The sequence below is a fragment of the Diprion similis genome, chromosome 8 (assembly GCF_021155765.1).
Source record: "Diprion similis isolate iyDipSimi1 chromosome 8, iyDipSimi1.1, whole genome shotgun sequence".
Classification (NCBI taxonomy): domain Eukaryota; kingdom Metazoa; phylum Arthropoda; class Insecta; order Hymenoptera; family Diprionidae; genus Diprion; species Diprion similis.
The window spans coordinates 14349962-14377840 of NC_060112.1; the positions used below are offsets into that span (position 1 = coordinate 14349962).

Genomic DNA, 27879 nt, shown 5'->3' on the forward strand with positions numbered 1-27879 from the left:
AGTAGTTTCAGTGCCCGTTGTCCGGATGAATACTGTGTCAGTAAACATCGGAGGCTAAAAAAAGTATAACCATATCTCAAACGACAAGACTAATGCAATTTATCAATAATGTTCTTCACAAGGAGATAATTTTTCTTCGAATCCACTACTTCGTTGAATTCTATCTTCGGTTAGTTTTCAGTAAATACCCTACGCAAATCACTTTCAGCTGATAGCTTATGTTATTTAAGTTAGAATGTCCGCGGTCCCACGACAGTCAACTCGAGACACTTGAGGATCGTACACTTTGAACTCTCTCTACAGCATCCCAACCACATAATGAGAGCGGTTTTAATTTGTGCTTTCGCACTCCTAGCTCTGGCCTGTGTACAAACCGGTAAATAATCTTATAAATAATATTGCTAATAGCAGAATATGGACGTCGACGGTGAACTTATGCCAAGGAAAACAGTTTTTAAATATTGTCTCCATCGATAAGACTCGACTTTCACAAGTTATGAAAAGTGCCATGGAAATATTTTTTGTCATGGTTTGCGCAAGATTCAATTCTACGCACGGTTATTAGTATGAAATACGTGATCGAATATCATTGCACTTGTTGTACTTCCAAATTGAGGTTTTTTTTTCGTTAGGAGCGCATGTTTGCATAGCTTATGAATAATAATATATTTTTTTGTCCAAGGTTTTTCTGAAGTAGTCAACGGGCTTCCCATAGCCTACAACAAGCATCGGCCTGAACGAGGTAAGAAATTTCACCAATTTTCAAAGGCTGCTTACTACAAGTAAAGGAATAATACGAATAGTATCAAGATAGTTGTACTACAATTATTACGATTTTTTGCAGAATGGGATATTTTTGGGATTGGGCGAAAGATTTGCGCGCCCGGGTCGTTGAGGCGGCTGGACTGCAACACCTGTCGCTGCAACGACCGTGGCACTGACTGGGAATGTACGCTGAAGGGGTGTCCCAAACACTACCCCCAACATCGGCCTAAACAGGGTAAGGAACTTCGCCAATTTCCAAAGGCTGCATAGGAATAGTGTCAAGATAATTATACTACATTTATTACAGCTATGTGTTAGTTATAAATACTAGTATATGTAATAATGTTTATACTTTAGAAAATGTTTGCAAATTCACTACAGATTTCCTACGCAGAAGTGCAACACTAGAGTACAATTTCTTTACGGAAAAGTGGAATTGCTATACATTCCGTGTGAATTCGACAGTTTACTCACAATTTTATAAAACTTTGTTGTAAAAATACGGATCTGATTGTGAGTAATTCGGGTATCCGAATTTCCGGATAGCTTGGATAGCACGTGTCAACACTATTGAACATACATTTATTGATTACACGGAACATGCCATACCATTGGAATCTGACCACGACGCTTTCCTGTAAGCACATTGTTGGTCGTTACAAAAACAAAAACACGATTTGAACTTTCGAAAAATGGCCGCTCTCGTAATTTTACAGTCTGCCGTCTGCAAAATTACTCTTGACCGCGATCAATTTTGACACAATTTGAAAGGCAAATTCTTTATGAAAAGACAAATATTTTGAGACTGAAGCAAAGATGAGTGTCCGTCTAAGTTGGGAGGTACGACAGAATCAATTGAAAATAATATGATTTACAAGCATGCCGTAAACTCACAGCGCTTGTGATTTTTTCTCTTTTGCTGACTCGTATTTGTCTTTTCAACTTTTAGTTACGTACACAATAATTTTTGCTCTATTTCCAAAGTGTATTCGTTACGAAAAGTGCCAAGTAAATACCCCAACGCCTGCCTGCATAACTTTTCGGTGACGATAAATTTCTCTGTTCTTAATTTTTTTGCAGAATTGGACGTTGTCACGGAAATGCCAAGGATTTGCGAGCCCGGATCGACGAAAGCCATGGACTGCAACACCTGTTTTTGCACCGCAGATGGCACTGCATGGGGTTGTACGCTGAAGGGGTGTCTCGGAGACGAAACCTTGTACCGACCTAAGCGAGGTAAGGAACTTCGCCAATTTTCAAAGGCTGCATAGGAATAGTGTCAAGATAATTATACTATATTCATTACAGCTATGTGCTAGTTATAAATACTAGTATATGTAATAATGTTTACACTTTTGAAAATGTTTGCGAATTCACCACAGATTCTCTACGCAGAACCGAAACACTAGAGTACAATTTCTTTACGAAAAAGTGCAATTGCTATACCTACATTCCGTGTGAATTCGACAGTTAACTCACAATCTTATAAAACTTGGTTGTAAAAATACGGATCTGATCGTTAGTAATTCGGGTATCCGAATTGCCGGATAGCTTGGATAGCACGTGTCAATACTATTGAACATACATTTATTCATTACACGGGACATTCCATACCATTGGAACCTGACCACGACGCTTTCCTGTTAGCATATTGCTGGGCGTTACAAAAAAAAAAAAAAAAAAAAAAACACGATTTGAATTTTCGAAAAATGGCCGCTCCCGTAATTTTACAGTCTGCCGTCTGCAAAATTACTCTTGACTGCGATCAATTTTGACACAATTTGAAAGGCAAATTCTTTATGAAAAATTAAATATTGTGGGACTGAAGCAAAGATGAGCGTTCGTCTAAGTTGGGAGGTACGACAGAATCAATTGAAAATAACATGATTTGCAAGCATGCCGTAAAATCATAGCGCTCGTGATTTTTTAGATTTTTTCTCTGTTGCTGACTTGTATTTGTCTTTTCAACTTTTAGTTACGTACACAATAGTTTTCGTTCTATTTCCAAAGTGAATTCGTTACGAAAAGTGCCAAGTAAATACCCCAACGCCTGCCTGCATAACTTTTCGGTGACGATAAATTTTTCTGTTCTTAATTTTTTTGCAGAATTGGACGTTGTCAGGGAAATGCCAAGGATTTGCGAGCCCGGATCGACGAAAGCCATGGACTGCAACACCTGTTTTTGCACCGCAGATGGCACTGCATGGGGCTGTACGCTGAAGGGGTGTCTCGGAGACGAAACTTTGTACCGACCTACGCGACGTAAGGAACCTTGCCAATTTTTAAAGGCTGCAGAATTGTCATGAAAACAGTTTATATATCATTCGGGCATCCACATTCTTAAGTTTAAAATATTCAATTCCCGCCCGCAGAAGCAACGTCTGCAATGGCAGTATGAGAACAACCGGCTGCCTGAAGTGTTACTGCGACGAAGATGCAGCATTCGAGACCTGCTTCGGCATAGCAGGTTGTGGAGACACCACTGAATTCTAGTAGCTGATAAAAACTAACACCGACAGACGGAAAATCTAGGATGTAAGCATCTGGCAATTATAAGTGTACCATTATCCTTTACGACATGCTGTGTCATGTCGGACAATTTTCACAGCTCACAAAAGATGATATAATTGTTTCACCATTTTCATAATACACTATGTCTCGATCCGCATGTTCAACCATGGCAAATGCACGATGAGTATGAATTAGTAAAGAGTTACCAAGCCAATTCCATTAATGTTAAAATATTATTAAGTGTGTACGATTGTTTGTAACAAGAAACGAATACACCGCAGTTACAGAAATCTTGGCTCACCTGTTAAATCCCTTCCACGAATGATTTATGTTAAAATACTGGTAAAAATTCACTTCGTTCATTCTCGAGTTTTGACCATTATATGAGCTGGTGGTTTTTCTCCAATACACCGTGCGAATATTCAATACTATTCTTAACCTGGCCTTAGCACTGACTAGTCGTATATTTTAATCCTCAGGTTGACGATGTTTTTCCCCACGGACTGGCTCTCATTCCAAAGCTAGTTCTCTATGTAGCGTCATTACCTAATCTACCGCATTCGAAGTCACGCTACCTCGCGTTTATATACAGTTCTGTAAGTGTACGTTGAACACAGTGTTCATCTGCATTGTCGATCAAACGACAAAATAAATGCCTGCGAAAACCACACGAAGCGTTTCGTACTTGAGTGACGAGTTTTCTTTTGTCATAACATTGCAATAAACATGTTATTCCTACTGTTGTAAAGTGTAAATTTACAAAACCGTCCTACTCTTCAAGAATAAACTGTCCGTTGTGAAGTTAAAACTGTTACTCTGGGATAGACAAAACCTTTCTGAACTTTGATAGCCTACTGAACGATGTTGTATTATAATAGTAGTGTGCGGGCAAGAGTTTTAGAAAAATGCATAAGTATACACGTTGTTTTGCGAACACGATACGCTTCCTATACATCAGATTTACCTATATCAAAACACACTACGCACATTCATCACGCAGATGTACATATGGATTGAATAAATGTGAGATTGTGACACATATTCGTACATTTGCACAATTCTTTACTGCAATTTTGAAAAGATATTCCCATCTGGCTTACAGAGTTCGCGTCTTACAATCAGCTGTCAAGTCAGATGTTTTCAGAGACGGTTACCTATCAGCTGGTGCTGTGAAGCATTAACAGAGATCACAATCATGTTGTTATTACGCTTGCCGCTTGGATATAATTAGTGATTTTACGGAAGCGACGCCAGCATTATGGAACATGGCTGAAGGCCGGAAAGTGATTATTATACGTGGGCGATTCTCTGTAAAGACGTTCTTCGCCCATACATAGCTGTCCGGTCATGTTAATATTCTTCCTTTAAAAGAAAAAATTATTAAACAATACAAAAATAACAGCTTAATGATAAGTATTAACAAGCCCGTTGAATTTATAGCTACTTTTCCCAATATTATCATTTTTCTGGAAAATGGTTGCGCAGAGGACTGTTGCAAATACATCAAAACCACATAATACACAGTTATAATCGTTTATTGTTATCTGCCATGTAGGATCGACATTTCTATAATTATAATGCATCAGTTCTGAACAAAGATAAACTAAAAATTAAAACTTCAGGATTGTTGAGACCGTACCCATCTTCACCTTTCCCGTGTCCGCGCGTACTTTCTAGCCCATCTGATACCCGAAATCTCTACCGCTCGTACTGCTACCAACAAGCCGCGATAAGTTTAGACGCGATCGCGGGGCTACGCGATTGGGTAGATCGTCGTTAACCGCAAAGATGGCGCTGATCGTTGGAAGAATAAATAACTGACTGGGAATCGACGCTTGGTCTGTCAGTCTGATTCGAGTCTCCGGCCATTCCAGTCGCGCTCGGAACTCTCTTGTTCCCTTCCTCTCCTCTCCAATTCAAACAGTAGGTTCTCGCCAGCCGATCGAACCTTGCTGAATCTCACGGCAGCTCTCCACTTGCGAGACACAACCATTGATCGTACACTAACACCTCATATACTCTTGACACAACTTTACTACTGTAATAATAAAGGGTTTTTATGCCTCAGCGGCTTTTCTCCTATGAGCCAATAAATTGCAACAATTTCTCCTGGCTCAATTGAGTATTTAGACAAATTTAATTTGTTCCATATTTCATCCTTCAATCCTTATTTCTTTTCATATAAAATCACGGAAGACTTCCATGTTGGAAAGTTTTCCGACACTACAAGGATCGTTTTGCATTTTAGGAGGCACGTCTATGTAATCACAAGTAGCCTGTAATAAATTATTATGACTTTTAGGGTATTAATAACTTGAGTAAGTTCAAAAGAGAGACTGTTGTCAAATCTACACAGTCCTCTGGAATTAAAGACAGTCTCCTGCCACATTAAAAAGCTCAGGGGACTGTTGCAAGGGGACCGTTTATTTTGATTAAATCGTGAAATATCAAGCAAACAATCGTAATATATTTGATTTTACGAGTTCTCGATAAATATGAACATAAATCATTATAAAATTACATAAATTATATCCAATTTCAGAAATAAACTGTAGATATAATAATTACCAGGGGACTGTGTGTCGTAGCAGTCTCGACACGTGTTCCCGCCACAAGCGATGCACTAACATTACATAAAATGGCGGCTCAACGCCGCTTTCGCTGACATGAACTTAGGACTATAGTTACGTTCCTGTATACGCAGAACAACATAAACAGCACAGTGGAAAATTATATCTTTGGTATTGAATGTTTGGCAGGGGACTGTTAAAAAGTCCGGATAAGATTCGATAAAATGAATGAAATGAAATACATCGATTTTAAGTGTTATTTATTTCGAAAGAAAATTCGTTGATTAATCCTGTTTTGAAACATTGCGTCCAAAATTCTATATTATAAATAAATATCTTGAAATAAAATCTCAGTATTAGTTTTCGAAATGGGACAGCATAGGAGACTGTTTTTATGCTAGTTAAGGGATTTTTTAATATAAAAGTATAATTGATACCGTTGTCACTACAACTGCACTAAACAGGAATATTCTTATGCTTGCGTTTTGAGATATTTCAATTTATGATTCATCAATACTTTTTGGAAAGTGGTTTGGATAGCCATTTACGTGTTTACAGAGAATCACACATGTAATAATATACGTAATAATGGCGCAGGCGTGAGTAAACTTCTTCACAGCACATCGAGATCCTTCTTTGTATAATTGTTTTTGCGAAATTATAACCGACATTGGTTTCCAAAAGGCAACCTCAAACAATTTAACAAAAATCGATGTAAGTATGATCCCCCCTAAAAGTATCTTGATCTGGTGTAAAAGCCTTTCGCGAAGTACATTAAAAATGTGGTCATTACGCACAAAAACAGCTTTCCTGATCAGAAATGTATGCACAGCATACAAAAATATTCTCATCCTTTATTAAAAAACATTCAAATCACATACTAGCCAAATACATGTCTGTTAATTCACGATAAAAGCACGGTTTGCCGTCATTGCGAATCATGTATTTGTGTAGATATGTGTACGTGAGTATGTGATTTAAATCTTCTTTGATAATGGATAAGGACATTTATTTGTGTACAGTGCTCTCGTGAAATAAGTTTTGTGCCTAAAGTGATTGTCTCTGCGCCTTTGGCGATCTGTATGTTTAAAGACGCAGTGCATAGTTAAAATATATTTGTTTTCACTATCTGGCTTGCTGGGCTTTTCCCTCTATTCCGTGAGGTTTCTTAAGCCCGAGCAAGTTAAAGTTCACTAAACAACCCGCAAAATGACTGTGTTCTTATTTGAATCCCTGTCCACTCGACCCTTCTTGAATTTTCAACCGTTGAGGTATAATTCAATAAAACAGTGATTAAATGCATACATTTTTGTTCAAAGAAAATATTTCTGTGGGTAATGATGACATTTAATTTACTTGGCAAAAGCTTTTTACACCAGCAGCGCTTTTTGAGGAAATAATATGTATAACTAGGTTCAAGTGCTAAATATGTATCTTGAGGTGTGAAGTACAAGAAAAATGTATGTTGCGTGCAATTTTCACGCATGTTTTTTCCTATGCAATGTTTTACATTTCGGCTTTATTTACGGCCCAACTATAGACAAAATCTTGAATAACTAGCCATATTCCTCTCTATTTCATCTTACTTATCTTCCCGGGTCATTTCAGGACTCTTTTCCTAAATACACTGTAGTTTTTAAACCGGTCCTCCTAGCAAGTTATTTTTCGCTACGTTCTTCAATATTTTACAGATCAAGGTTCTTACACAATCAGTATAAACATTTCGAGTTTACTTACGCATTAGGCATGTACAGAGAATTCTATACCTGTCTTGCGTCTGTGCGGGGTCGGCGGTATCACATAAATGTTATCATTAGTATAGGCTGATTTCTCGGAAGAATTCTTATTGGAATTGTGCAAACATCATTTATTTTCAATCATGGGTTCTTTAGAAATATTATCTCCTAGCCCATTTCCGACGAAAACGGTTGTTTTATTTCGAGTCGTTCATATACTCCAACAATCACTTCAAACCAATCTATTTACAATAATATCTATTTAGTTTATAGTAACAGCTGTTGCGGAAAATGGAAAACCTGGTGAATAATGTCGTATCGGTATTGAATGTGCTATCAAAAACCATTGTACAAGTTTCGGTTATGCAATCTTAGAATCCAGGTCAGTGAACATTTCAAGATGCATCCGTACACAATTCACAAGAACATCTCGTGAATTATGCGGTAACATGCGTAATAAAGAGGAAAACCAAGTGTAAAAGTAATTTACAAATCATATTCGTTACATAAGCATTTTTTATACCAACGTTGACAATCAATATCTAGTAGAGCTGATGGTAATATTTATTAATTGAAACAAAATGATAATACACAAGATTGTTGATAAAATTTGAAGACAGGTCAAAATTTGACTTTAACTGCCTTCAGATATGAAATCTTACGTAGTTCGTTATCTTCTGATTTTTTCCGTTTATGGCTATGTACACTTCTTAGAAATTTTGTCCCCGTGTTGTTTGAGATACTCTAATTCGTTTCTCTTTATCGGTACTGTTATAGAAATCCTCATTAGGAAATAGATTAACGCGGTTCATTTAGTGCAAAGTTCATTAGAAAGATTCTAAATTTTTCACGCCTACCTCATGTTGTTTTTCGTGACTTTGAACTCGGAATTTGACTCGGTGCTTACGTCACAACAACTGAAGAATGGTGGTATTTAAGGCTGGACCGTGGCCAGACTGCAGCAGGCTTTTCAGGTCACTTGAACCGCGTAGAACTTGTTCTTTTGGTAATTCAGAGTTGCATCCAATATGAAGGTTGTCGTGGTGCTATCCGTGGCTGTGATACTTCTCGTAGCCGCACTAAATGGTAAATAAACAACTCGAAATGTGCTTTTTTTCCGTAGGAAAAACAAAATCCACGGTTTATTCTCGTGGAACGAAATATTATTCATAAATATAATCACGCCGAAATACTGTTTCACAAACAAATTTATAATATTAAGAATATTAATAATATTGAACATGTTCATCGTTTTTATATACTGTCCAAATAAATCCACAAAAATTCGAACTATAGGTGAAGCTGACGCCCAACCTTACCCACACCAGGGGAGACCAAGGAGTTTGAGCGAGGAAAAAGTGTGTGAACCAGGGTCCTCGAGGTTTGATGGCTGCAATAGCTGCACCTGTACCCTGGATGGACTTAACTGGGGCTGCACTCGGAAACTGTGTGAACAAGCCGAAATTGCAGTTGACCTTAGCACGCTACCTGTTCAGCATGATTCAGAAAAGGAGTCCCTGCGATCACGTAAGGAATTTCTTTGTTAAAGCTCGTCCCCCGTTTGATATGTGAGACATTCATGGCAAAGCGTGTCGTGTGATCCTCAATCATGTTCTATTGGAGATTCGATTCACGAGTGATTGAGTTAGATTTTGATCGGCTATTTCATTCTTAAGCCATGGGCAACTCATTATCTGCGTGTGAATTGACATTTGAATATTGTTTCTTGTTTCAACTGTTATCAGAACATCTCACCAACGCGGCTCCGAAAGTAAAATCCACTCATGGGCGTTATTTGATCTGTATTAACGATGTTCGGGATGGTCACAAATAATTCCGGCGATTCACATTGTCGCAATAGTCAAACTCAAACCCCGCATGTTGACTTTTGTCCTCATTCCACGATTCGTTATCACCATATACGCTGTCACCCGCTTTAGGACTTGGGACACTGAATCACTTAATTTTGAAATGGTCTGCGACTTTTTCTAGACTATGTTTCAAGTCTCAACTGCCAACAAGTATTATTCGAAGCCGAACCTAATTCGTTATGCGGCGAAAATTCGCTCGAACGAAATGCGAGGGCATTTAGTAATTTTGTCGTACCGGTAATGAAATTGATACGAGATATTCGTTTGTACGCATGTATTAAAAATTATGTACGACGTCAATACGAAATCGACTCTACGATAGTAAACCAAAATTTAAATACGTCGAAAATTCTGAATTTAAACGATTAATTTTCAACAGTGTTTCGCTGAGCTGCAACTGATCTCCGGAATTGAAAACCCTACGACGAACTCTTGCAAACCAGAAGACTTACTCTCAGCAACCGACAGGTCTATGAACGGGATCCACGAAATATGATGGCTGCAACTACTGCCACTGTCTGGTCGATGGCCTTGGATGGGCTTGCTTCACACAATCGAAGAAGATGTCATCGAGATTAATCTATATTAATCCGGATAAATCTATTACAATTTGCCGATTGACTATAGTAGATAAATTTGTAGATCTGTATGTAAAACTGTATTACTAATATTGTACTTGAACTTTGATATCGATCGTGATTGGTATACTATGTTCTAAGGAAGTTGACTGCATGTTATAAAATACAAGAAACTCAACATGAATTTGTGCGAAAACTGCCAAGGAAAATTACTTTATTATAACGACGGGAGAAGGAAGGAAAGATGTGTGACGTACATCAACCGAGAGAAGGTTGAGCGAAGACGATAGTAGTCGAAAGGGAACTATTTAAGAAGCACACTTATTATGTAATATAATAAGAAAGTCGGGTGAGATGGTTGGAAGTCCGTAGACGCAGGCTGCTAAGAGGTTGGCAAGTAACTCCCTCATTCTATGAGGACCAAGGGCCTCGTGGCCATTGCTCCTTGGCTTCGGTGGGGAGGGAGCCTTCCAAGGCACCCTCAAAGGTTGCGTCTTGTTGGGGGTATTGCTTGGCGTCGCTTCTACGTACTTGGCCAGGTGTTTAGGCCAGGCCATCGAAGGAGTGTAAAATTTGCAACCCTGAGTGCGCGATTTTTGGTAGCTTCGTCAGACGTATGATCCCTTTTTTTGGGCATGATATCAACGAATATCGACTTGCGAATAAATTGATTATTTCTTTCCGTTTGATCGTGTATAATATCAATTTATGTGATTAAAGTATCAATTATTATCATCGTCCCAATCACTAAATACCTGACAAAATTTTTTATACGCGAGAGCTATCACTTGAAAACCATCCTCCTCACTCTAAACTACAATTAATAAAACACATATTTCAGCATTTTCCAAAGTTTAACTGTTAGCAGGTTGTAAGGGGGTGAAAAAGTTTATACCGTAAAACCAAATTAAAAAATATCTATCGAATACTCTCCATTACAAATTACTTTTTTCGATTTGTAACTTGTAATGATTTACTTATCAATTGCACATCACGGAATAGATAGCTTCCATTTTTCTATTTCATGATTGTACGATTGGGGCTTATCTTCGAAATAAAATAAATCCGGTGAAGTATATTTAATGCTGCAAAAGTTTTCCTCGCGTCGAGCTTTTCTTGTCCTTCTTATTGATACGGGACACAATAGATTGCATAATACAAGTCATCGTTCTACGTATATACGTAGACTTTCGAAAGTATTGAAAAAATATTTAAATCTAGTTTCATATTGACCTAATTTGTACGGACTTCACTCAATAAAAAGATGGCACGAAATTTCCTTGTACCATTATTCATTCGCCTAGCCTCTGCACCAGTTGACGTAAATCTCATAGAAATATATGAAGGCTCTCGGTAATTCGAAAATTGTTTATTTTTCTTTGCTCGTAGCCGAACAAAGGAAAACGAATTTGCTGGGAATAAACTTTAAGTGAGCGAAATATAATTATAAGGTAGCAATGTGTAAGTTTCTAATTTGCACGCTTTCATTTCGTGCAAATCGTTATGCATTTAAAAGCCTGCATTTGTGCCTGCCAAAAGACTTTAGGCGGCAGTAACGGATTTCTTCAGGCACAGGCGAAATTGGAAAACCGGGTGTTCACTCGGTGATCAGTCAGCTGCTTTTATATTGATAGCCTGTTGTAGAAAAATGAATGCGCTTAATACACGTAAGCCCAAAATTACTGTCGGAAAAGCACTGAAAACGTCAATTCTGTGGGAGTTTTAATATTAATACATACCTTTAAAAAATTTCACGTTGGTGTAGCGTTAGTGTTAGAAAATACGCGTGATGTATATGTACGCGGTGCAATAATGTTATTGGATGCTGGTATGGGTACGTATTATTAACTTGTAGCATATTATATCATCCGCTTACTAGTATAAGCACTATAATCTATAATTATGTTTGCATATTGACCAGCTGCTCCTTCCTTATCTCTCATATTTGGACAAAGTCGAGACGACTGATAAATCTGAAATTAAAAGCCGTGACGTGATGCTCAATCACAGCATAACCCGGTGAAATTATAATTACAATAAAATAATAGTGATAATGATAACCAAAGGTGGGACATATTGTTGCGGTTTTCAATAAAAGGTAACCGCTTAGTAACTGCAGGAAAAATATGACACCCAGGCTCATTTCGTAACTTCCAGAGAAATACTGTTTCGATTGAGATTCCCTATCACATCTTCGTCGTGACGTCGATTACTTTTCTCTCAGAGTTTATTATCCATGGCTTCTGATTGGCTATCTTCTCACGTCGCAAGGATTCGAAACCCTATTTAACTCGGAGTCTTGAGTAAATTGCATCACTCCTCTTCGGCACTCAGCCGATATTGCTGACAAGTTTGCTCGACAATGATGAAGAATCTTCCAGTGTGCTCCCTGATTCTCGTGGTGTTGGCGAGTGGTAAGTAACGTTATCAATATATCGTGGGGTCCATCAAACTTTCTGTAAATCACCATGAATTTTGTCATACCATCGACTATTGAACAAAATTCATCACCTATTTGTTCAAGCTCATAGTAGTTATTGAGCTATCTCGTTCCATTTAGTTCAGATTTTAGTTATTCCGACAGTTTTTATTTATTGCTTATTAAATCGGTTTTTAGTACTAACCTATATCCGCTATGTTCTGAAAGGAATCCACGGACACCCAAGTGGCAAAGGGAGGGTACAGATTTGCACACCAGGGACCCAAACTAAAGTGGACTGCAACACTTGCACCTGTTTTCAAGATGGAACTGCTCTCAGTTGCACTAGAATGGAGTGCGTACAAATACCAACAGAATATTCAATGCGGATGGCTCCGTAAGGCGTCCTCATCAAGACAACCCGTTGCTTCGTACCAAGCGAGGTAGGCTGTTTTTAAATTGACATGTATACAAAGGTGACCAGCCGCTAGTTACATTTTAGCTTCATACTCCATTTTACCTTCCAGATTCCCCCAATCCTCTGAAGTGCAAACCAAATGAAAGCTTCATGGACGAGGACGGCTGTAATCGATGCACGTGTTCATCCGATGGTCGGCAAGCTATGTGTACGCTCATGGAATGCCTGCCAAAAGACTTTATGCTGCAGTAACGGATTTCTTCAGGCACAGACGAAATTGGAAAACCGGGTGTTCACTCGGTGATCAGTCAGCTGCTTTCTTATCGATATATTGTTGTGGGTAATGACTACATTTAATTTACTTGGCGAAAGTTTTTTGCACCAGAAGTGGTTTTTTGGGGGTTCAATTTTTATTCCTGTGTTACATATACAGGACTTTATTCCTGACTCAACTCTGGCTACATTATTGACTTGAAAGTCTTCTAGTTTTACGTGGAAGTGTGATCTATGCGTCTGAAAACTGAAACATTATGGTAAATTTATAATAATACAGAAAGAAATAGTTCAGAATGAAAGAAAAGAGAGAAAACCAGAAAAACTGAACAACTAATTCTCGGGAAATATGACCTCATATCTCCCGTAAATACGGAAGAAAACTGCTACGTTTTTCCCGCAGATGAAAGAAGAGGGAATAATATGCTACTTCCATTCCACTTTTCAGGTCAAAAAAGTGAATATTATGTTTGAGTCGGGAATGCTAGTATAGTACGATCGTGTCTGTCGACTGTTGTTTGTGAAAATTTAATAAATAGGGTGATTTAAACAATTGTCACGTCTGCGCTCATGTTTATTTTTTATAAATCTCGTGCCCACTATTCACCTTGGCGGTGTAACTTTATGCACTGCATGAATTCAAATTTCCACGCATCCATACAGCAAGTGTTAATTGTGTCTGCAAATATAACTGACGCATAACTCACGAAACGTATATTGATACGTATTCACTCGTTGTTCCCGTTAAAAAAACGCCATATAATCAATTCCTAGGTATTACATAAATAACACTGGTTGATAAATAAATAAATGATTCATTTTCCGTGTTTCGGAAATGCTTTCTTTAATTTTTCAAAATTATAAATTAAGGGCTCCAATTGTGAATTTCTCGATGACTAAAACCGATTGTTAAAGGATTAGACACTACGAAGTTATTTTCAGGTAATTTTAGAATTAAGGATCAAATAGATGCAATCAACAAAAGTACAATGAGAAGATGCGGAGGAGGAATTGATCGTAGAAGGAAAAAGGCAAGAGTTAAGTGTGGAAGGTGAATTTAGACGTTGGCCGAATGATGTTAAGCAGTGAAGAGAGCATTCTGCTGACTTGGTGTGGGAACCAAGGCAGAAAGGTGATGACAAGAAGAGGCTGCATGGTGTAAGGTGGCTGTAACAGTGTGGGAAGAGAGTTGAAGGAATGTGAAGTCTGGAGGACATAACAAAAAAATAAAGAATGCATGAAAATTTTAATCAGGCATACCCAAAATCTGGGGATGATGAAGTAATTTTGACACCAGATCCGGATTCAGCATGCTGAAGAACCTGGTGGTGTGGTGAAATATATATACTTTATCGTATATTTTGCTGGGTATTCTTATACCTATAATGAAGTTTTTTTGATATTATTCTATTAATACTTATGCATGTGATATATGAAAAATTTATCATTCAGCTAACGAAAAAAAAAACCGAGTTGACCAGTGTGTAATTACGTCAAGTTTTCTGAATATACATAGTCGATGCAACATATCAGGTTGCGTTAATTAATTATTCAACTGCTCGTCGGCCGACGAACGAGTTATAAATTATGTGATAAAATTACCGAGTAACCAATTATTATTATACTCGCTAACTATATTCTCTGATAACGTGCACATATTGGCACAGACGACGAAAGACTTTATCGCACTAGTTGTAACTATACCGCAACGGGTGTGTATACGCGTAATAGTACCAAGAGAAGGTAAGTGAAATAATTTTCTCTTGTGAAATCGGTAAGTTTCGATCTGTTACGGATAAATTTGTTAGTCCGTTATTAATAACGTAGTAATATGACAGGTTATATTTGACGAGAGACCTGAAGAGGAGATTCATATTCGTCCGATCCTCTTACGTTGAAACCAAAAAGTGTAGGTAATTACGTCATGCGTTTTTTCAGACTATCCTAAGAAATATTGTTCCGAATTACTTCTTTCGCAGCCTTTATCCTTGATTCCCGATTGGCTGGTTTCTCACGTCCTGCGGATTCGAAATCATATTCAGTTTCGATTCTTCGGTAAGCTGCGTTTACTCCTCTCCAGATACTCAACTGATATTGGCGATAAGCTTCCTCGTAACGATGAGGAACGTTCCAATATGCTCCCTGATTCTCGTTGCGTTGTCGAATGGTAAATAACATTGTTAATATAATATTAGGCAGATCAAACTTCTTGCAAATCACCAAGCATTTTGCCGTAACAGTTGACATGAATTTGCCACCGTTTTGCCCAAGAAATAATTATTCCGATATTTCATTTCATTGAGTTCATACCTACTGATGGTTTTGATTTTTCTTTCATTAAATCGTTTTCTAATACTAACCTACTATCCGCTATATTTGATGTTCTGAAAGGAATCCATGGACACCAAAGTATCGAAGTATGGAGACAGAATTGTACACCAGGACAAAAGATTGTAGTAGACTGTAAAAACTGCACATGTTCTAAGGATGGAAGTTATGTGGACTGTACTAGAATGCGACACATAAGTATCGAAATACGGAAACAGAATTGTATACCAGGACAAAAAACTATTATAGATTGCAAGATTTGCACATGTTCTCAGGATGGAAGTTATTTGAACTGCGCCTGAATGTGAGTGGCTCCTTAAAGCTTCCTCGTCAAGACAATCCGCTGCTTCGTATTAAACGAGATAGAGTATTTTGAATCAACATCTATCCAACCGTTAGTTACATTTCAGCTTCATGCTCCGTTTCACCTTTCAGATAAAATCTGTCGGGCAAACAGCGGTAGAAGAGCGAATGGCAACATAACATGCCGACACAGCATTGATGGAACCGTCGCGCTCCGAGAATTGCGTCGAGATAATCTCCCGAAAATCTGACTAACCTCCACGGAAACCGCGCAATTTCGTTTCCACGTGAGCTTAAATCAAGGATTCATTAATTACTAACCACTTGGTGTTCACCTGATGTTCACCTGATTTTTGACGTAAAATTTCGCAAGGAAAAAATGAAAAAACAGGGAGCATGTCATTGTTATGTGTACCTATTTGAAATTTGCTTTTGCATGTTTGTATTCGAAAAAATGTATAATATTTTTGAACACTGGAACTATCAACTAAGCGAGGGATCTTCGTGCTAATTATCAGTAAAAATTCCGTCACTACTTCCTATCTTGTCCCAGTGCTCGTGCTGCTGGCTTTATCACTGAAAGAGCTTGATCTGGTCACTTGATGCAGAATCCATGAAAAAATAAACCGCTTCGTCCACGGCCATCGCCATTCTGGTATTGCTGCCGTTGCGTTGATCTAATTCTGAACCGACCCGTGGTTTCTACGTATCAGATCAAACTTATAAGTATAGCGCAGTGTTATTCAACATTGCAAACTTACGATTTCGAAACAATTTCTTGGGAACGCTTGAAAGCTGTGCCACTCAAGTACATACATACTTGCTCTTAACTTTCGGCTATCGGTTATCGGCTATTTATTACAGACTTCCGGTACGGCGACTCCTCTTTATAGGTAATGCTTTCAAAATTAGCAAACCAGATTAAAATCAGCCGGTTAATAAATTGCATGTTTTTCAAGGTATCGGTTTCGTTTATTACAGTTAAAGAATGAATTACCGACGCATATCGGATTCAAATACAACTCAATTTAAAAGTTGTTTGGTTCTCGAAAATTGTGATCCGTTGCCACTGACTTGGCCGTTATCGCCTGACTTTCCATGATCCACTCTGACCTATTATGATTCAAGCTTATCTCCGAGCAGTCATCTCGAATGTAATTCAAAATTCAAGTGGTAAACATTACTCAATGTTATCATTGTTCGGTTTAAAAACAGTCGTCATTAACATCTGTCTCGCGAGAAGTTCCCCCACTCGATTTAATTCCGTTTTCAATTCGGCGTTGTCTTATTCTAGAAGCTCATCTGATACGTAATACTTTGAACAAATCCAACGCGACAGACGAAAAGGCTTGATTACACACTTTAAGGTGCAATTTGGAAATAACTACCTTAATTAAATTGAACAATTGCTAATTTGCTAATCCAGTCAATGCAAAATGAAGGAGCTGTTAATGTACACTTTCACTTTCATGAGTCTGTTTCACGCACAAGAGGGTAAGTTGAAGTTTCATCGTAATAACTAGCGGCGAATAATGACGGACAAATACAACGGAGTTTAATATTTTTCAGTCAAAGGAGCTCCACAAGATTGGCTCGACACGGAGATAAAACTGCATCATGTAAATCCGTACAAACTAATATTGCAAAAGAGGAGTATCCTGAACTCTCAAGTCTGCATACCGGGTGCTACAAAACGTAACGAATGCAACAACTGCCTCTGTTCCGCAGACGGTTCAGGATGGTCTTGCTCCACGACGGAGTGTCTTCAATTTAAATCATCATCCCAGGGTTCCGATGACGCTTCAAAAAATCCAGATGCAGTGAAAAATTTGCGTCGTGTGAAGCGATGTATGAGAATGAATTGCAGTATATATGTATGAATGATTCGAAGTCAATTATAAGCAAACTCGGTAGTCAAATTTATTTCTTATTATACTTTACAGTGTTACTGACGGCGGGACCTTGTAGAAGAGCAATGTACATGAACGAATGTAACCATTGTTGGTGCCAACCCGACAGTTGGGGCGGCCATTACGTCTGCACTACGAATCCCTGTCCAAGTACTACGCCGCGTACTGTTGCCTGAGAAATGTATATGCTACTTGAATCAAAACTGGAAAAATGTGGTAGAGTTTTCGGTCTCTCGAGATGTCAAATAAAATGTATTTCATAATGATGTGTTACTCTAGTGTCGTTTGTGAAAAGTTTACGAATACGGTGTTTTAAACAATTCTCACGTCTGCGCAAATGTTTGCCATTTATAATTCTCGTTCACTGTTCACCTTGACGGTGTAACTTACTGCATAAATTAAAATTTCCATGCATCTATACTGTGCTATACGGTTCTAATTGTGTTTGCAAATATAATTAAATGCGACTTTCCATGTCAACTCGACGATGATTTTCCCTCACCATTTTGGATTCCCGTCACGATATTTCGAACTATTCTTAGATTTTTTCAAATTTTCTCCTTCATCCGTTAATTTATTTTGATTATTCAGACCCATCTCGAATTCAGCATTTTTTTAAACTCGCAAAGATTTCTCAAAAATCTGAGATTTCATTTCGATCATTTCGATACCCGTCCCTTGATGGGGAGATTTTTTTCTATTTTATTTTTAGCACTTTAAATATTTTGAACATACAAAACACCATGTTTTAACGTTGCGAAAATTCTCCAAGAATTTCGAGAAATTCTGTGTTTTTGCGTCAAGAGATCCGAAATTGAATAAGGAATTTTTTGAAAATTTTCGGATTGTTGAAACATGGTGTTTTGTTTGTTCAAAATGTTTTAAGTCCTAAAAAAAGGAAAAACAAATCACCCCGTTATAGGTCGGCAGTTAAAATAACCAGAATGAAAAATAAGGCATTCGAGAATTTTTGAAGATTTTTACAATATAACCGATTTCGAGATGGGTCTTGGTCATAGAGAAAAATTAACGATCATAAAAAAAAAAATAGAACAAATTCAGGACTACTTTTTTGCGAACGAAGATTCGTTTAAAAATGGTTAGTCTAATCAAAAAATGTAAGGGAAAGTCATTCGTCCAGTTGACATAGAGAGAGATCCATATGCATTGGTAATACATGCATTTAGAAACGTAGAGTTAACCTATGCACTCATCGTTTCCGTAAAACAAAAAAATAAAAAATAAAAATAATTAAAAACCAAATTACAATGCCATAATAATGGTTGAACGCTGTATAATCAATTCCCAGATATTGCCCGAATGATTATTCGAAGGCAGCATACAAGTAGCGTTAACCATTCGATTACTCGTCAGACGTTAGAGGAGTTATAAATTATTTGATAAAATTAACGAGTGACCAATTATTCTTGTATTCGCTAAATAAATTCTCTGATACCGTACACAAATCGATTCAGATGGTTCTGCTGGTTACAATACCCCAATGAATGTGTAGACATACGCGTGACAGGACGAAGCTAAGGTAGGTGAAATAATTCTTTCATGTGAAAAGACCTTGATGTCTTGAGAATTCGGTAAATATTGATCTGTGATGTAGGATTTTTCAGCCCGTTATTGACAGATTAAATATTGCAGATTATATTTGACGATAAACCTAGAGAGGGGATTCCCGTTTATCCTATTCTCTTGCCTTTGAAATTGAGAATTGTCGGTAATTACGTCATCCGATTTCCAGACTTCCTTAAAAATATTGTTCCGATTTCGATTCCCTATACTATCTCCGCAGTGACGTCAAATACTTTTCTCGCAGCATTCATCCTTAATTTCTCATTAGATCGTTCCTACGCCCCGTTACTTCTTTTCAGGCACTCACAATCAGGTGATATTGTTGAAAAGTTTGCTCAACAATGATGAAGAATCTTCCAGTGTGCTCCCTGATTCTCGTGGTGTTGGCGAGTGGTAAGTAACGTTATCAATATATCGTGGGGTCCCTCAAACTTTCCGTAAATCACCATTAATCTTGTCATAACATTTGACCATGGAACAAAATTTATGGACCATTTGTTCAAGCTCAGAGAAGTTGTTTCGATTTAGTTCAGATTTTAGTTATTCTAACAGTTTTTATTTGTTTTTTATCAAACCGTTTTTTGTACTAACCCACCATCCGCCATGTTCTAAAAGGAATCTATGGACACCCAATTGACGAAGTAGAGAAACAGATTTGTATACCAGGAGAACAAACTCAAGAAGACTGCAACACTTGCACCTGTTCTGTGGATGGAACCCGTATGGTCTGCACTAGAATGGGGTGCCGTAGAATGTCAGATGAACATCTGAATGCGAGTGGTCCCCTGCTTCCTCATCAAAACAACTTGATGCATCGTACCAAACGAGGTAGGCTGTTTTAGAAATGACATTTATCCAACTGTGACCAGCGCTAATTTCATTTCAGGTTGATCCTCCGTTTCACCTTTGAGATCAAGTCTGCCAGACAAACAGAAGCAGAAAAGTGAATGACAACGTAAGATGCCGATGTAGAATTGACGGAACCGGTGAAAATTGCGTCGAGATGATGCATCGAGATGATGGAATTGTATAAATTAAGTTTTCTTTCGTTGAGAACAATAATTTTTTGTTGAAGTTATTCACTCGCTTGTTCATTTGAATTTAGACCAATTAAAAATTGTCTCTTGAAAACTGTTAACCTTGTTTACATTTACTAGTCAATAGCTTATCGATATATTTTCCTCAAATTTGCAAGATAAATCATATATTAAATTACATGTTGATTTCGGTCATAACATCTTATGATTTATCACATGAACATTTTTGCCACAATTTTATTGTACTTTCGTATACAAGGGCATCTTTTATTTACGAAATTACGTTAATTCCTAGTTTTTGTTTAGCGACCTCAATACTGCATGAAAACAGTCTTACGATGGCTCATTTTACTCGCAATTCTTCCCAAAATTGCGGAAAGTATCTCAACTAAGCACTTTTGGGCCCCTGAAATGCGGGAAATGTGGAAATAGTAACGCGTGTCCAAACACAACACATTTTTTTACGTTTTTCGGGATATGAGTAACTTTCCTGAACTCCGCTATGAAAGAGTGGTGCACCATCGAAATTTGAACCCTTTTCGTTCGTTTGTTTATTTAATATTGGAAAAAGGGGTAAGTTTACTCGGTCGGTAAAGGTAGGACTGCTACATAACCTTCAACGGAAAATCTTTTCACCGGTGAAAATCAGGTTGAGACCCCTACTGGATTTTTTTCAAAATCCTCACTATTTTATACCTAACTCGAATTTGATTGGTTTTTAGTGTTTTCTTTGTTAATTAGCCGACTTGGTGTAGCTATGTGCAACGAACAATTGGTGTTGGATGTTTGTTTAGGTTTTGGACCAAGATTCTACTCTTGATTGTGAGACACTGCGGCTGGATTCTAATTTTCTTTTATGGTCGGATGCTAATCGCGTAAAGCAACAGATATTTTAATCGGAGACCAGAGAAGAATCATGGGGGGTTTCGAATTACTCCCTCGGGCCTAATTCAAATTTCTTATTCATGAACATGGATTGCAAGAAATACTTTCAATGATACAACTGGGTTAGAGGAATCAACCTTTGGAGTTTCTATATGATCTCCGTTTATTTATTCAAAATAAAAAAGATATAATTACAGAATTATGGGATATTTAATACAATAGAACGCAGGGCTCTTATAAATTAAAAAACAATATAATTAAATCCTCGATTGCCTTTCTCTGTCCATAAAGTAGCTTCTTATAAAATATAATACTATTGGAAACCTTTCTAAATTATAATCTTTTATTATTAATAAATATGCAGCAACCCTTTTAGAACATAACACCCCTTTCTTTAAGGGTATGTTCTGACACGCAACAACCGCTCAGAATGCTATTCGCCTCGTCGGTATGACTTTATGCACTGCATGAATTTATATTTCCATTCATCCATATGGCAAGTGCTAATTCTGCCTGCAAACATAACTATATACAATAGTAATACATTCATACAGAAACGTCGAGTATATTTACATATGAACTCGTCGCTCCCGTCAACAAAAAAATTATAATATAATAATGATGGTTGAGCGCTTTATAATCATTTGTCAGATATTACACGAATAATTATATAAACTTCGGTATACATATATAAAGTTACTGCAACATATCAGATAGCGTTAATTATTCGATTGCTTCTCGACCGCGGTCGGCGAACGAGTTATAAATTATGTGATAAAATTAACTATTGACCCAGTATTCTTATACTCTACGAACAAATTCTCTGATGCCTTGCACGAAACGGTACAAGGGATGAAAAACAAACTTGATCACACTAGTTATGAGTACCGCAATGGGTGCGTAGACATACGTGTAATAGTATCGAAAGACGGTAAGTGAAATAATGCTTTCATATAAAATAACTCTAGGACGTGCAAATTCGGTAAGTGTTGATCTGTGATGGATAATTTTTCAATCCGTTATTGACGGAGTAAATATCGCAGATTATACTTGACGAAAGACCTGGAGAGGGGATTCCCATGCGTCCGATCCTCTTGCGCTTGGCACTGAAAAGTGTAGGTAATTACGTCACGCGCTTTCCAGACTTCCTGAGAAATATTGCTTCGATTGGGATTCCCTATCGCATCTTCGTTGCGACGCCACAATCACTTTTCTCGCAGCATTTATCCGCGGCTTCTGATTGGCTAGCTTCTCGCGTCGCATGGATTCGAAACCATATTTAACTCGGGGTCTTGGATGAGCTGCATCACTCCTCTTCAGGCACTCAGTCGATATTGTTGATAAGTTTGCTCGACAATGATGAAGAATCTTCCAGTGTGCTCCCTGATTCTCGTGGTGTTGGCGAGTGGTAAGTAACGTTATCAATATATCGTGGGGTCCATCAAACTTTCTGCAAATCACCATGAATTTTGTCATACCATCGACTATTGAACAAAATTCATGACCCATTTGTTCAAGCTCATAGTAGTTATTGAGATATCTCGTTCCATTTAGTCCAGATTTTAGTTATTCCGACAGTTTTTATTTGTTGCTTATTAAACCGGTTTTTAGTACTAACCTATATCCGCTATGTTCTGAAAGGAATCCACGGACACCCAAGTGGCAAAGGGAGGGCACAGATTTGCACCCCAGGGACCCAGACTAAAGTGGACTGCAACACTTGCTCCTGTTCTCAAGATGGAACTGCTTTGGCCTGCACTAAAATGGAGTGCGTAAAAATACCAGCAGAATATTTGAATGCGGATGGCTCCATAAAGCTTCCTCATCAAGACAACCCGTTGCTTCGTACCAAACGAGGTAGGCTGTTTTTTAATTGAAGCTTGTACAAATATGACCAGGCGCTAGTTACATTTTAGCTTCATGCTCCATTTTACCTTTCAGATCAAGTCTGCGAGCCAGGCACAGTGAGAAAATTGGATTGCAATAATTGCAGATGCAACTCGGACGGAACCGCCGAGGCGTGCACCAGGAAATTTTGCCTACCTCAGGAAACGCCACGAGAACGTCGTGATCTCCCTAAACCTCTGAAGTGCAAGCCAAACGAAGACTTCATGGATGATTGTAATCACTGTCGGTGTTCGAACGATGGTCGGTCAGCCGCTTGTACCCTGATGGCATGTCCTCCTAACAACCTTACAAGACAACGACGTGAGACTCGCTGTATTCCAAACGAAGGCTTCATGGATGACTGCAATTACTGCATATGTACACCTGATGGTCGGACAGCTATGTGTACGCTCAAGGGATGCCCGCCAAAAGACCTTAGGCGGCAGTAACGAGTCTCTTCAGGTCCAGGCGAAATTGGAAAATTAGGTGTTCACTCGGTGATCAGTCAGCTGCTTTTTTATTGATAGCCTGTTGTAGAAAAATGAATGCGCTTAATACAGGTAAGCCCAAAATCACTATCGGAGACGCACTGAAAGCGTCAATTCTGCGGGAATTTTAATATTATTTTATACCTTACATATATATGTACGCCATGCGATAATGTGAATAAATACTTGTTTGGTTACACATTAATAACTTGGAGCCTATGATATTATTCGCTTACCAGTATAACCACTATATTATATATTTATGTTTGCATATGGACCAGCCGCCCCTTCCTTATCTCTCATAACTATACAAAGTAGAGGCGACTGATAAATCTGAAATTACAAGTGATGGTTATGCTGAATTAGAACATCACCCAATGAAATCAAAAATACAATAAAATAATAATGATAATGCCAATCAAACGTGGTTATTTCACGTAATGAACTGTTGATGGGGGTTTTCAATAGACGGTAACCGCTTAGTAATTACCGGAAAAATATGACACCCAGGGTCATTTCGGAACTGTGTACACCACGAGGAGGTTGCGAAGTGACGAAATAGAACTGCGACGCGTTCTATCAATAATATTTACCATCCGAACGCTCATTATTCATATCCACTCATGACCTCGGCAGATGAACATCCGCTATACAACTCTATAGATTTGAACGAAGGTATTCGGCGAAACTTTCAGAAACTCGGTAATCACCTTTCAATTCACTCAGCCAAGTATACTTAGCGTTACGTGGAACATTGATTAATATTCACCTCATGTGCATGCATGTTTAAGCATTTCCAAACTTCAGTACTTATTGAGAAGAGAATTATACAAGCATTCGGAAGTACCTGAAGGTATTTGCGCGCTCACTTTGATCATGCCCAAGCCTTTATTTGCTTCATGTTGTCTGACTTACGTTTATACTGCGCTGAATGCAGTATCAAACTTTTGCTATCGCCTATTGGTGGCATCATATACTATCGCGAGAATTCGCCACTTACATTTCGAAGTGTTGTAACTATAGAAACTAAACAAGTGCAACTTTTTATTCATTTAGTAAATCAAATTTACAAGAACGGACGTATGAAATGTTTTCTACTCCACTGCGTGTGATATAAATAAATAGTATGGATAAAAATTTATCCATAATACCTGTAGGTGGCATCAACGTATGATTGCCCAACTTTCTGAGTATAATTAATAAATAATTGCATTTGCTATTTCAGCGTGACACTTCATATTGTACTTCCACGTATTTTTCTCCTTTGTAAACGGCGGAAGCTCATCAATTCTGTTTACACGGAGTTATAGACTGTCACACATTGGTGATTCACTGGTGTTCATCAATTGCATTGTTGTTCGAATCTCAGGTATCACCTTTTTGCAATCCAGTAAAAGATGTTTGTATTGATACGATATCAAAGCTTACCGATAATCGACGAGTCAGCTACACGCTTCAATGGGTTATTCATAAAAACGTTCAGTATTTTATGCAGCTTTCATCACAGCACGGCATTTCCGATTAATCGAACTTTTTCATATTTCTGATCTCATATAGTATTAAAGATAAGTGGTGGCATTCTTAAGAATACTATCCTTCAGTGGCATCGATCACGTTGCATGTTGTCTTTTGTGGACCAAATACCCATAAACAGACCAATTGTGATTGAACTTTGACCGTCCTTATCTCGTTTCAGTATTCTCCACAACACATCCAGTTATAAAAACAGAATTTCAACACATACGAGCTTGACATTTCATACGGTTCTTTCTGCTTCTAGGAATCGAATGGAATGAGTTTTTACAAAAAAGTACTTACGGCCTAAAGTGACAGTAATAATCTCAACGCACGGTGTGTCAATAAAAGTCAGGAAAATATGTGACCTTGATTCAAATGGTGTCAATTTTTTTAAATGTTTCTTATTAGCTTACATGAGCGTATCATGCACAAGTATTGTGTAACACTCAAGCTTACGAGCTTACATATTAATTATCTCCCAGTTACCGAGTGAAAAAATAATGGCCAACGAACTTTGTTGAAATGGTTTTTTCATGGCCAGTTCAGATTTCTTAATTTCAGGCGTTAAGTTCATTTGCTTCTATTGCATTCGACTCACGTTCGCCGGAACCCGATTACGAACGAATTGCGAAAGACTGACGAAAACATTCTGCCAACGAGGATTTTTTCAACACAAGAGTATCTATCAACTGTTGATGGTACTCAAGAGATTGGTAAATATTATTTTCGGGACTAGTGATTTATTAAAAATTCTCATCACATTACAGCAATCAGCTTGACCTGATGTATTTTCAATGTATTTAACCATTTGCTTATATCGCATGCTCTGTATATTCGAACTTACTCCACCGTTGTTGATAATTCGAAGAGAGCATCCATTTATTCTTCAGCATAGCGCTGCTGTTACACAATTCTTGAATTTTCATAATTGAACTAAACGTGCTTATACCGCCGTAGAGTAGGCAACCGAAATGGCAGTTACGTGAATGGGAAAGCACTTTTCTGGCGTTTTAAGGTCGATGCGTAGCTTACATTAGGTCATACACCAGCCAGATTTACTCACTCGTAGACTCCAGAATGTGGGCTGACGAAGTACAAGGTAATTTCCATTTTGTATTTGGGTATTATGAAGTGGCGATGCTTTCTCTGTAATTGTCACACGCGAAATGATTTATCGTTGTGCAGGAGAAAAGAAAAATGTTGAGCTAAACACAGGATACTTGTTTAACGAATGCAGTCTCTTACATCTGCGCTAAAGATGGAAGAAGGCCCTGCGTTCAAAAGCTTTGCCCACCTGAAATAAGGACGTCATCCGATAATGAAGCAGATGATCAAATGATCTTTTTTGTTGTCAGAGTTAGAAGATGTTTGACAGCATGAACTGTTTATCCAGTGACTTAGACAATCATTGATCGATTGATTCAGTTCTTCTGTGATAAGACAAATTTGACATATTTACGTAAAAGATATCTAGTATCATTTTGGAACCACCTTCAAGAACAAGTACTCAATTATAATCAATGAGCATACGTACAATATAAATAAAAAACAAGAAATAAAAGAACTTGTGGAAAAGCGAAAATAGGTCAGTCAAGAGACAAACCACATAAGAATATGTTCAAATTTTGTGTAAAGTTACGTGTACTCTTTATTTTAACATAATATCTTCGTTATATGTTAACAACTGCGTTCTACTTAAGCGTCATAAAATGCAAATATTAGCATATCAACAAGTGCTGCTCCTCGAAATTTATACCGCACACCTTGCAGGTAAGTAGCTCGTGCTCGTGACATCATTTATTACTATAGTATCAAACAGGCTGCTTACAGACTTCCTTTGCATATTACATTCGTATACTGTTACCCGTAACAAGAAGTCCAGCCTACTCTGCAAGTGAACTTGTTGATGAAGATGAAGAGCACCATTGTTTTCTTAGGGTTGATGGCCCTCATATTAATGGCTTCTTATCTGCACACCACATCAGCCCAAAGTAAGTTGAACCAAATTCAATGAGTAATTTCCATGAAAGAAGCAGATAAATTGAGCGGTTCTAACACTATTTATTTGAACGGAAACACCGTATTTTGATTCGATACAACTATTCAACTGGATATAATAAGCGTTTAAAAAAGCGTATTCGTGTAATTTACTCATAATGACAATCCAGGTACATTCATTCACGGCCACATTGCTGATTCAAACGTGTACACTATATGCTTGAGTTGGGTCGAAATATCACACATGGCTACTATCTATATTTATTCTTACAATAGACGCCCTAGAGGAGATACCGCCTGCGATGTTGGCAACCGCGAAGTCATTCGTGCGAACGGTTTACAATTTCCGTGGCGCGATTGTCGTATCGATGGTATAAAGTTAATTGATATGAAACAATCTGTGTCAGGGAACGTTGTTTATAAGATGTTATGCACAGTTGAAACAAAGAATACTCTCGTGCCAGCTTGACAGTGGTGTATTGGATGTGGTATATAAGTAACCGCATTTACGAGGGAACAGACAAATTGATAAGCCTTGTGGTTTACCACGATGTATATCCTTACTGCCAAGAATTTTATTCCAATGAGCGTTTTATTTTCTTTAGGTAGACTATTCATTGAGCAATAATACGAGGCAACTGAATAAAATTCGTGTTGATATTATTTGATGCCACATATTTCCCTACATCTTGTCATAAGCAGAAATACTTTTACATTACTGATATTATTATTTGCTAATTGGCACTGGTCGTAAAGCAAGCTAAAGTAACATTGCTGTTTATGCACAAGCGCTGTTCATA

At 37.8% G+C, this 27879-nt stretch overlaps 2 protein-coding genes and 1 pseudogene across 2 annotated transcripts; all 3 read left to right on the forward strand.

Annotated features, from left to right (window-relative positions):
• The first annotated feature begins 234 nt into the window (after window positions 1–234).
• LOC124409464 lies at window positions 235–3720 on the forward strand. The gene is made up of 6 exons (XM_046887079.1): window positions 235–376; window positions 683–742; window positions 845–1000; window positions 1846–2001; window positions 2872–3026; window positions 3130–3720. The coding sequence occupies exons 1-6, from the start codon at window positions 319–321 to the stop codon at window positions 3256–3258; spliced, it is 714 nt and encodes a 237-aa protein (XP_046743035.1). The 5' UTR covers window positions 235–318; the 3' UTR covers window positions 3259–3720.
• Window positions 3721–12346: 8626 nt separating this feature from the next.
• Window positions 12347–23657, forward strand: LOC124409072 (annotated as a pseudogene).
• On the forward strand, window positions 19196–20305 carry LOC124409466 (protease inhibitors-like). Its single transcript, XM_046887081.1, has 4 exons — window positions 19196–19222; window positions 19566–19659; window positions 19882–20094; window positions 20153–20305. Exons 2-4 carry the CDS (start codon window positions 19608–19610, stop codon window positions 20155–20157), a joined length of 270 nt encoding a protein of 89 aa, XP_046743037.1. The 5' UTR covers window positions 19196–19222; window positions 19566–19607; the 3' UTR covers window positions 20158–20305.
• Window positions 23658–27879: the final 4222 nt, after the last annotated feature.

Coding starts and splice junctions, on each gene's coding strand:
- LOC124409464 (XM_046887079.1), top strand. CDS start 319: ATGAGAGCGGTTTTAATTTGTGCTTTCGCACTCCTAGCTCTGGCCTGT. Junction 1,001..1,845: donor CCAACATCGGCCTAAACAGG/GTAAGGAACTTC, acceptor ATTTTTTTGCAG/AATTGGACGTTGTCACGGAA. Junction 3,027..3,129: donor CTTTGTACCGACCTACGCGA/CGTAAGGAACCT, acceptor TATTCAATTCCC/GCCCGCAGAAGCAACGTCTG.
- LOC124409466 (XM_046887081.1), top strand. CDS start 19,608: ATGATGAAGAATCTTCCAGTGTGCTCCCTGATTCTCGTGGTGTTGGCG. Junction 19,660..19,881: donor TCTCGTGGTGTTGGCGAGTG/GTAAGTAACGTT, acceptor ATGTTCTAAAAG/GAATCTATGGACACCCAATT.